The sequence below is a fragment of the Geotrypetes seraphini genome, chromosome 8, assembly GCF_902459505.1.
Source record: "Geotrypetes seraphini chromosome 8, aGeoSer1.1, whole genome shotgun sequence".
In the NCBI taxonomy this organism is placed as follows: Eukaryota; Metazoa; Chordata; class Amphibia; order Gymnophiona; family Dermophiidae; genus Geotrypetes; species Geotrypetes seraphini.
The window spans coordinates 60,642,905-60,654,703 of NC_047091.1; the positions used below are offsets into that span (position 1 = coordinate 60,642,905).

The 11,799-nt window shown below is 43.8% G+C and overlaps 1 protein-coding gene across 4 annotated transcripts in view; it reads left to right on the top strand.

The window, feature by feature from the left end:
- Nucleotides 1-11,521, top strand: part of ZNF541 (zinc finger protein 541) — a 220,630-nt gene extending 209,109 nt beyond the window's left edge. For all 4 annotated transcript variants that reach the window (XM_033957312.1, XM_033957315.1, XM_033957313.1 and 1 more), the window contains one exon: nucleotides 10,479-11,521. In XM_033957312.1, coding sequence (XP_033813203.1) covers nucleotides 10,479-10,632 — 154 coding nt within the window. In that variant the 3' untranslated portion in view covers nucleotides 10,633-11,521. The remainder of the gene's footprint in view (nucleotides 1-10,478) is intronic.
- Nucleotides 11,522-11,799: the final 278 nt, after the last annotated feature.

Consider the following 11,799-nt stretch of genomic DNA (forward strand, 5'->3'; position numbering starts at 1 on the left):
CGCATAGTTATATATATAGTATTTAAAACAGAGCACATATTTTAAAAACCTAACTTATAAAAGCAAACGTAATCAAATGGAACATAAATAATTTCTTAAAAAACAAATGTAATAACACATCACATAAAAAATGTATATAAGGCATTCTACATTGATCAAGTTATATGCAGAGAGAAACCATAAAAAAACATGAATATATCAAAGAAAATAGCATCTGTCCCCAAAAAAGTGATGAAAAAGCGCATAAAAAATACATGATAAATGTAATAGAGTATGGCATATAGGTCAAATGAAGGGTAAAAACATCAAGAAATGGCATATTAGTGGTGAAACAGCACGTACTTGGTGAGTCTTCAAAACACTAAACAATAAATCCACTAGTGTGCCAATGTCCAAGGCGCTGATACAATGCTGTGGGTGATCAAATGAAGAGATTTTAAAATGACTAAATTAACATTTGGCGAACAAAGCAAAGCCATGTTGATTTTTGTCTAAATCAACACATGTTTTCAAAAACTCTTGTCTTAGTATATAGACAGTAGACGCTGCTGCTAACATTGGGAAGTGGTCAAGGAGAGTCTTCTTTTTTTTGTAACAACATTTTATTGAAGTTTCTCAAATACAAAAATGTATAAAACAATACAATACATACAATACAATACAAGGAGGGTCTTTTAGTGCTTTCTTCCCCGATTCCCATGGAAATGGCATTTGGGGACCCTGGGGAGTGCGTTGGCGACGTTTCAGTGAAATGTAAGCGCATCTCTGGCAAAAAACCTTTCAAATCCTCCAAACAGTCCAAAAGAGTTTGGCTTCTACCGTGGAGCATGGGTTTTCCCCGGAATTTGTGAATATGCTTTATCAGGCTTACTTAGTTTAAAAGTCTATGCCTGTTTCCCTTCCACCGCTTCTGTGCCAATCTCAGGGACCCCTGCTCCTCTTGACCAGGGTCTTTTCACTTGCCTTCCTTCAGGGGTTCCGGTAGATAAGACTGCTGTTCCCATGGTTGTGCCTGATACCCTTTCCATACCTCTTCTTTCGCCGGGAGGCACTGCAGCGGTCGCAGATATGGCGAACTTGGTGGATCTCCAGGATCCGGATCAATGTGGAGTCCCAGATATGGGGAAGGATCCCACTGTGCGCTGATTTTTCAAGCGCTTGAGCCAAGGGTACTGGTGCAGCTCTTCAAAGAGCAACTTAATGAGTTCTTTCAGAGGGAGATCGGTGACATGTTTAAGTTGCATGCAACACTGCTATTAACATTGACTCCCTCTGTACCGGCCCAGCCTAAGCATAGCACCTTGAGGCCCCAGGGTACCGAATCAAAATCTCCATCAAAACGTCAGTCTACTTTGCATCGATCCCCTAGTAGACAGCGATGTTCACCATCACAGCATCGACCTTCAACTTCACAATGACGCTCCTCATCGAAGCATCATCATTCTGCATTGAGACTCCGATGTTCTTTGATACATCGATGTGCTTCATCAACTAGACACTGTGGATGTCAATCAACATCGCATCGTTCCCATGTTTCTAGGGATAAGAGAGCTTCTCGTTGATCCTCTTTTTCATCTTCATTGGATCGGTACTGGGGACATCGAGGACCATTGTCTCGTCATTCTCACCATTCTCATCACTCTTCTTTCTATAGAGAGTCACCTGGAGTGCCTGTGGCAGACTCTGACCTTTCACGTCACCACTCTCATTCCGCGTATGAACCTGCTCTATCTGCACCAGAATCATGGTATACCATTGGCTTCTTCATCTCCTCTGTAAGGATGGAGGAGCCCCCTAAATGTAAGGATGGAGGTGATATGTGAGGCGCCCTTACAAACTCCAGGTCCTGGGTTCAATGCCTTCATAGAAGTTTCATTAGGAAGTAAAATCACTGACAAGCACAGCCAGAAGTGATTGCAAAAAGAATATAATATAAAAATACAGAAAGCAAGATTCATAAAAGTTACAGTTAAGCATTTACAAATACAGACTTCTTCTGTGCTCTTGTGAATGAGAGAGAAAAACAGCTTCCTGAACAGGTGTTGTGAAGACAAAGAAAGAGAGAAAGAGAAAGGGAGGTGGGGAGGGTGATGTTCCAAGCTTCGGGTTCCAGAGAGAGAAGGGGGGTTGATGTTGAGAGGGGACTTTTTATAACAGATAGAATCTATTGAACTTCAACAGAATTTATTGAAGTTAAATATCCCTATCCTTTATAAACTGTTTGAAACAATGGTTAGTTTCACTGATCAGGAAGGTGAGTGAGGTGTGCTAGACTGGAGAAGAATAGAGGGAGGACCTGTCCTTTACAGACTGGAGTCAAATGTAATTTCCAGCATGCCTCTGACAATATCTGTGCACCTGGACCCATTGTACATCTTAAGCTGTCCATCTTAAGCACCAGACATTAACACATCTTCTTAACACCTCTTCGCTGCAAGTTCGTTTGTTACCTTTTAAACACCGATTTAATTTAAGCTAGCATTGACATTCCCCAAGGTCAGACATGGATAGGTTCAAGGAAGGTTTGGATAGGTTCCTAAAGGATAGGGGGATTGAGGGGTACAGATAGAACTAGAGGTAGGTTATAGAAATGGTCAGAAACCACTTCACAGGTCACAGACCTGATGGGCCGCCGCGGGAGCAGACCGCTGGGTGCGATGGACCTCTGGTCTGACCCAGTGGAGGCAACTTCTTATGTTCTTATCTCCCATAGGCCTTTGCTGACATTGGTTAGGGCAACCGAAAATGCTGATTGCTAGCAATGCTAGGCTGACATCCTCCCCCAAGACGGAGGTCTCCTCCTGAAGGACTGTCTTTCACAAAATACATTAGACAATTGGGAAAGGCTCTACCTGTCTGACACTGAGCCTAAGACAGAGCTTTTAGGTGCCTTAGATTATGATGAACCACCGAAGGAGCTACTAAAGTTGCCCTTAGCATAATCTGCTTAAGAAGGCCCTCTTTCGAAATTGGGAAAATCCTCTTTCAGTCACTGTGCCCAGGAAAATTGATTTTCTTTATAGAATCATTTCCTGCCTGGGATTTGATAAGCCGCAGCTTCAACACTAATCGCTGCTGGTGGAGTCGACCCTCAAAAAATGATCTAGAATCTGAGTCTATGCATTTGCACCACCGGGGTGTGAGGGTCACACAATGGACAAATTTGGATGCCACCTCTACCAAAATTCAATGTTGGCCAATAGGGTATTGAATTATAACTTCTATATGTCCTTTTACTTTAATCATCTTGTCAAAAAGCTAGCTGACTTTGAGCAATATTTCCCTCTGGAACATCTAGAGGAGTTTCAACAAACAACTAACAGCCTTCTCCAAACTAAGAAGTATATGGCTCGGATGGTGTTTGATGCGTTTGAGATGTCATCCAGGGCATCTCCCATGTCCATAGCTATGAGGCATCTGGCTTGGTTACGAGTTTCAGACATGGACATTAATTTGCAGGATCGTTTAACCAACATTCTATGTCTCAGAAAAGAGCTTTTTGGGGATAGGGTAGAGGCAGCCACCCAGCAACTTACTCAGCATGAGCAAAGCTGGAGCTCTTTGAACAGGTCAGAGAGCAAATCTCAACCAACTAAGTCAGCTCCAAGACCAGCTGCCTACTCTTATAAGAGGAGACACCCTCCAACGTCCTCTTCATCCAAACCACCACCATAGAAGAGGCAAAAGCAGCAATGACCTCAAAAATCTCAGTTGTCTGCCCATCAGAAACCAGAAAAGTCTTTTTGATGTGCTTTTAGGGAGCATGGCCATTTTACCACCTACCCAGCCTCTACCCCTACATATCGGAGGTCAACTACAGTACTGTCATCAACGTTGGGCTCTCATTACAATGGACACTTGGGTCCTCAAAGTCATCTCAGAGAGTTACTCACTCCATTTTGAAACACTACCTCCAAGTCACCCTCCAAGAGAGTCCTCTTTCACAGCACAGCAGACATCCCTTCTTCTTCAGGAAATCAAAGCTTTGCTTCAATTAAATGCCATAGAGGTAGTTCCTCCTTCTCAGAAAAATCAGGGGTTCTACTCCAGGTATTTTCTAATTCCAAAGAAGATGGGAGGTCTCGACCTCCAAAACTTAAACAAATATCTAGTCAAAGAGAAGTTTTGCATGCTATCCCTGGGAACTCCATACCTCCTTCTAGAACAAAATGAATGGCTATGTTGTCTAGATCTCAAAGAGGCTTACACACATACTGTATATCCATTCATCCTGGCATTCTCTCCAAGAGTGTTTATGAAATGCCTAATGGTTTTAGCAGCAATAAGTACTCAAGGATTGAAAGTCTTTCTGTATCCAGATGATTGGCTGATAAAAGCTGCTTCATCGCCAGAGGACTTGCTAGAGAATGACACTGTGACTGTTACCCATGGCTAGTTACATCAGAAGGAGGGACATGGCAACAAGAAGGTTCCAGATGTAGCAGCCTTGCGTGCAGTAATCTTCCAACAGGATGGTAAGCCTGCCCCGAGAGGGACAAAGGGGCTGACCCAGGAGAGTCATACTCGCAGGTTGGTTTTGTTTTTTTGCTGCCCACCATCGGAAGGGAGGGAAGGAGGGGGCTGCTGGACTCATGAGGGGGGGGGGGGGGCTGCTGCTGTATCTGCGAAGTGGGGAGGGAGTTGCTTGGGCTGCTGGATGTGGACCGGCTGGAGCTGAAGGGGAAACAGTTGCTGGATCTAGTGTGGGGATTGGGGGAAAGGAAACAGGTGCTGGGCCCTTGTGGGTGTAGTGGAGCTGGAGGGAAGAGAGAGGTGCCAGACCCACACCTGGGCACTGAAGGGAAGGAGAAGGAATAGAGGTGTTGGACCCATGGGAAGGGGGCTAGAGGAAAGGGAGAGAGGTGCAGGACCTGAAGGGAGGAAAAGAGAGAAGGAAAGAGAAAGAGAAATGCTGAACCAAGGGGATGAAGGAAGAGTGAGTAAAATATTGAACATAACGGAGGGAGGGAGGAAAGAGTGAGACACATTGTTGTAAGGGAGCAAGAGAGGGGAGAAGTTGGACACAGGGAGATATACAAAAAGAAGGGAGATGGTGGGCATGGATGGGAGCATAGGAACAGGGACAAAAAGGGGAATACTGCATCTGCATGGGAGTGGTATATGGACATAGAAGTGTAATGCTTGACATGGAAGGATATATGGACACAGAGAAAAGACGGCTAGACATGGGGGAGAATAAGAATGCAGAAGATGCTGGACAGGTAGAGCATAGAGTTATAGAGAAGTGATACTGTACACAGGAGATTGGGATCATAGAATGGTGAGATGATGAAGGCAGGGAGACGGGCACAGGGGAAATATAGGAGACAGAGAAGGGAGATACTTGCTGAACATGGGGGAAAATCATACACAAAGGTGGAAGATGAATGGTGAGCATGGAGAAAGAAGACATGTCAAATGGTCAGGAGTCTCTGGCAAGTGAGTTAAGAGTAGACAGATGGAAATAGAAACCAGAGCCTAAGACCAATGTGATGATGAAGAATAAAATGACCAAACAACAAAAGGTAGAAAAAAGTTTTCTATTTTGTGATTAGAATATATCAGATTTGAAATATGTATCCTGCTAGAGCTGGTGTTAGACATAACTGGGGACTGCAAAGCCCAGACCATGCTTCTTTAGTTTCCAGCTAGTTTAGGATTCTCTCTGACCAGGAGGAAGTTGCCCTAGTTGCACTCCCCTAACACTATTCTTGCCATGTGTGACTGCGGTATTCTGTTAGCATAATTTTTCTGTGTAGCATTCTGTAATAATTTGGCTTATTAAGTTTTCTTGGTAGTGGAGGGGATATTTGTGAAGGGTAGGGGAGACAGGGGTTTTGTTGATGCTTGCTATGTATTATTTGTGTTTATAAAATGACCATTGTACATAATATTGCTTCTTTTTATACTTTAATAAAATAAGTTCAATATAAAATCATAACTATTCAAGGCTTGTGCAGATGGGATTAGATGGTTTGCGGGGACAGGGTAGGGACTGAGCTTGCGGAGACGGGGACAAATTTTTTCCTCGTGTCATTCTCTAGTGCTTGCTACAACACAATTTACTATCACATTTCTTAATCATCTAGGGTTCAGAGTCAACTTTACAAAGTCTCAACTTCAGTCCTCCCAAAGTGTAATTTATAGGAGCCCTTCTCAATACTGTTCAACTATGGGCTTTCCTTCCTCAACAAAGACAAAATGCGTTAATCCATCTTTGCAAGCAGGTTTCTCGTCCACAAACTATTTCAGCCAGGCAGATGATGCAGTTCCTGGGGCACTCGGCATCCACAGTCCAATTTACCCCTCTGGTAAGACTGGACCTCAGACCAGTTCAGTGGATCCTAGCATCTCAATGGTCTCAGACTCTCAACCCCTTCTCTCAAAAGATTACAGTCACCTCTTCTCTTTGGCAGTTTTTTCAGAGGTTAATGGACCTGAACAATCTTTCAGAGATCTTCTGTTTCACATTCCTCCACACCAAAAGGTACTCACCACAGACGTGTCCATGTATGCTTGGGGAGCTCACCTGGACGGCCTTCGCACACAAGGTCGGTGGGTCTGTTCAAGAAAAATCTTTCCACATGTACCTGTTAGAACTCAGAGCAATTCGATATGCTCTCCAAACCTTTCAGAGAAACCTATCCAATCAAGTCCTCCTGGTTCACACAGACAATCAAGTAGTGATATATTACATCAACAAGCAAGGAGGAATGGGTGTTTTCCTTCTGTGTCAAGAAGCCGAGTACATCTGGAACTGGGCGATTGCTCACAACAAATTTCAGTGTCAGGGATCCAATTCCCTTGCAAATCTTCCCATCTCTGCTCACTCAGAGTCAAGAGTCTCTTTTACATCCCAATCAGAAATTGTTACACCTCACAGCTTTGTACTTCTGGGCCCGACTTCAGCAGATCCTAATCTTTCTGATGCACCATTATTGCTGCTTCTAGAAAACCTTCTACTTAGCAATGTTACCAGCAGAAGTGTTCATGTTTCAATACAATGCTACCTCTTCTCTAGCCTCAGTATTGGATTATCTTCTCTATCTTTCCAATTCTGGGCTAAAAACCACTTCAGTCAGAGTTCACCTCAGTGCTATTAGTGCTTTCCATGTTCCTGTCAATAATAAATCTCTGGCCTCTCATCCTCTTGTTTCCAGGATTATGAAAGGATTTTTCAGTTCCTAACATCCACTCAAGCCACCTCCAGTTGTCTGGGATCTATTTGCATGCACTGCTTTCATTGTTTGCTAATGGATCTCATGAATATTCATTGGGGAAATCCTGAAAACCCGACCTGATTGTGGCCCTCAAGGAGGGCATTTGACACCTCTGTCCTAGGATAAAGCACAGTTATTTACCATAACAGGTGTTATCCAGGGACAGCAGGCAGATAGTCTTACATCCCTCCCACCTCCCCTGATTGGCTTCTTAGCTTGCTTACAAAACTGGGGTACCATGAGCCTATGTCGGGCGGGAATGTACTCATGCATGCACGGTGTGAGCAGTCACAAAAGTTTCTTAAAACTTAAAGTGACAGTTCACTTTCAATGCTGTCCGTACCGGGCTCCATGGATGACTTCACCCACATGTGAAAATGTCTACCTGGTGTCCCTGGATAACACCTGCTTTCTCTGCACTTGTGCCAGTTGTCAGGTGTGATCAATTGATGCTCTGGCAACCCCCATTTTAAGAGATATGTAGCTGATTATTCAGGTCCTTCACAGAGCTCTTCTTTCTTGCTGCTGAGTAGAACGCTGACATCGTGTGACCCCCCCTCTTTCCAGCTGTAGGAAGTTCCTAACCCTTTAAGAAGTCTCCCCGGTAGCACTGGACCATATTACCAGCTCGATGCTCTCGGACTGTGTATTGTGAACCACTTTGCTGCTCATATTCAAAACTCTAGCATTAGAGAATGACACGGGGAAAAAATCTGTCCCCGTCACCGGCCCACCATCCACTGCACCGCCCCGTCACCGCCGTTCCCTTCACCGCCCCGTCACTGTCACTGCCATCCCTTTCACCGCCCCGTCACCGCCACTGCCATCCCATTCACCGCCCCGTCACCGTCCCCGCTGCATCCATATAAGCCTTAGTACTGTAATATTTAGCTTATTCCTTTCTTATAAATCAAAGTTCCTGCTGCTGAACTAGAGAAAGAGATGTTCAGCTGGCAGGGCTTTGTTTATAAATTTTTATCAACACAACTAATATACTATTTTATCCTAAAGCAAAAAATAAATAAATAAATATAATTTTTTTTTCTACCTTTGTTGTCTGGTTTCTGCTTTCCACATCTTCTCATTGAATTCCTTCCATCCACTGTGTGTCTTCTCTCTGCGTCTTCCATTTGCTGTTACTGTGCCTCTCCCTTAACCCCCCCCCCCCCAATTGGTCTAGCACCCATCTTCTTCCCTCCGCTCCCGCATAGTCTGGCATCTGTCTTCTTCCCACTCTGTCTTCCACATTTCCCTTGGGGGTCTGTTCCTCTCCACCCTCCTTCAATCTCTGTTCTATTCCTTTCCACCACCACCCTTCCCTCCCTCCTTTACCATCTGTTCCTTTCTACTACCCTTCAGCTCCTCTCGCGTGGCCTATCTACCTTCCTTCCTCTTATTTTCATGGCACGTTACAATGTAATTTGTGCAAGCCACTGGAGCCTGCAAGCTCGGTCCCTGTCCCATCCCCACAAACCATCTCGCTTCTGTGCTCCTATTTTCTCCATTTCTAATATCTCCCCTATGTATCTGTCATTGCCCCCCCCCCTGTGTCCATATACCATCCCCATGGCATGTCCCCTTTATGTCTCTGTCCCTATGCCCCATGCACATAATTTCCCCTCTTTCTGTTACCTTCCTGTGTCCAGATTTCCCCTATCTTCCTCTTCCATACCAGTGTGTCTCTTCTTTTCAACCCCATCTAGCTTTTTTCCCTCTTTCTTCCCCCCCCCCCCCTGCTTCTAGCATCTGGCTCACCTGCCAGTCCTTCCCTTTCTTTCCTGCTGTGGGTTTTTCTTTCCGACTTCATCCCCTTGGCCCAGAATCCTTTTCCCTTTCACTCCCTCCTTCCAATTTGAGCCGGGAAAACTAGCGATCGCACGGTCCCCGCAGCCACTACCTGCCTGCCCAATCGATCCTAGTGTTTAGCCAGCTCTCTCCCTTCTCCTCACCTTAGTTTATAGGTTTTCTTTTTCGGCGACCTGCACGCTTTCCCAAAGAGCCGCGCACGCGCGGCTGCTCAGTGTTCAATCTTCTGCTCTGCTGCAACTTCCTGTTTCCGGTAGCGTCAGAGCAGAAGATTGAACACTGAGCAGCAGCGGGTGCGCGGCTCTCTGATAGCGTGCGGGTCGCCGAAAAAGAAAATCTACAAACTAAGGTGAGGAGAAGGGAGAGAGCTGGCTAAACACTAGAATCGATTGGGCAGGCGGGTGTGAGCTGCGGGGACCGCGCGATCCTTCATGCCTCACTGCGGGGACAAGACCATTCACCGCCCCACGGGCGGTGAATGGCCTTGTCCCCGTCGCCGCAGCGACTGCTAGTTTTCTTCCCAGTTTTCGGCGGGTGACCCGCGGTTAAAATGCGGTGGCCGCGGGTAAACCGCCACCGTGTCATTCTCTATCTAGCATCTAACGAACCTCTATTTATATCTAGATATCTAATCCCACATAGTACTCAACGTCCACTTCGTTCGTCTGGACAAAATCTGCTTTCAGTACCCTCTCTGAAAATTATTGGAACACGAAGATGAGATATGTTCACAGTGATGGGACTCCAATGGTGGAATGCCTTACCACAATACATTAGAACTGAAAAAGACATCGCAACATTTAAAAAATTCTTAAAAACTTATTTATTTAACGACGCTTTTAATATTTAAAACTTTTATACTTTCTGGAGATGCTCTTAACAGTGTTATGGATTAATTACCCCTTACCTTTTGTTTTTCCTTTGTTTTTCTACCAAAAATTTAAGATTGTAACTTTTAACTTTTTTCCTCCCGACTCATGTTTGTATAATATGTAACCATTTTGTTAAATGTTAGCCTCTTTTTATTATTCTTTATTGGATTTTGTATATCGCTTAGTAATTTTAATAGGCGATTTATCAAATGTATTAATAAAACTTGAAAAAAACCTTAACAGCTTGTGAGGTTGATCACAAGTTGCAGTATTCTGTAACTGCAGGTTAGCGACTCCTGTGGTAAACAAAGCTGCGATAAAATGCCACATTTTACCACAGCTTAGTAAATTCTTGCCTAGCTGGCTTAGGGTTATGGGAACAGGCAAGCCAGCCCTACTGTTCATCTTTGTTTTAAAGCTGAAGAATTCCAAGAATACTTTGGAACAAGTTGGAAAGTTAACACTTCCATGTTCAAACACTCAAACTTTTTGATTGTCAAGTGAAATGGATTAATACATTGTTCTGCTGTGACTGAGCAGGATTACAAGCTGAAAGTTTGTTTTCTTCCCTTCTTATCAGAGTGTTTGACAAGATAAAGAGCCGGAATGCTCACATGAAGCGTCACCGCCAGGAGCAGATGGAGCCTATGGTAAAGATGAAGTGGCCTTTGAAGTACAGTAAAGTTGAGAAGAACAAGGAAGCAAATGAAACTTCTCCCACTCTCCAAGGCTAAGCACTTCATTCCAATGCTACTTTCTTGGGAGTAGAGATAGAGGTGTCCCGAAGTAGCCCTTCCTAGGCCCTTTGCAACTGCTCCCTTGCTGCTAGAAAGCATCAAATGCCTTTATTTTAATTCATTAACTTTTTATATTTAAGTCTGATTAACACAACGGTGTTTACATTAGACCTGCTGTGCATTATGTGGCAGACCAGAGGAATATGTTTTTGAAGTTCTGGTGTGTGTGAATAGGAAATTCATTAAGGAGGGAGTTGAATTGGAATAGGAATGCAACCACTTTTTCACTATAGAACTTCATTTTAGTGATGCTGGTTGTGCAGGCCTTGCCTGTGGATCTCCCTGAAACAACGCATTAGAGAAAACATTGTGTATAAATATTGTATTTTGAAGGGGGTTATTTTATTGGTTTGGGGTTTTTTTTCCACTTTTTCTTCTATTGTCCATGGTCCTGGGATAACATTGTGTGGTCTCATTTGAGTTTATCATCTTCCTATCCTATCCCATCCCATTCTTGGATTCTAAGTATAGCCTTTTTTTGTTGGGTAAAAGAGGACTAAATATCCCAGAATACTTTGCTGCAGGAGTTAGTAAAATCTAGCTGGGTAAATGTCTTTGTGAACAAGGAGTTGTATGACTCTCATAAGACTAGTTTTGAAATGCCTTAAGTACTGAGGTGAATGGATTGAGCTCAGTCCCTGCCGTTGTCCTGCTTGTGTGTACCACATGGTGCCTTGGAGGCCTCCACAAGAAAAGACTGCACAGCAACTATCACCATGCCAATGAAAAAATATATCTTAAGTTTTGGCTTGACTGAGCAGTGGTATGATTTTCTGCTTATAGTTTTGTTACTTCTCTTTGTATAATAAAAATTTAACAGGAGTTACTTTAATCCCGCATAAGTGTCTTCTGAATCTTGCTCATTTTAACATTTTATAATACTGAAGGAAACAGCTGATCACAGAACTTCTAAGATAACCTAGTTGTAAGAGGAAGATTTTAGGCCAGTCCAACCTCATCTTGATGCATTATGAGCCCTGCGGCACTTAATTCAATGAGTAGAATAAGGAACAGCAAATATTATGGTGCTTTTGGAATGTGAGTTTAAAACCAAGGCTGACCAAAAGGTCTCCCTCCTTGGAACTGGTTAATTTGGCAGCTCTG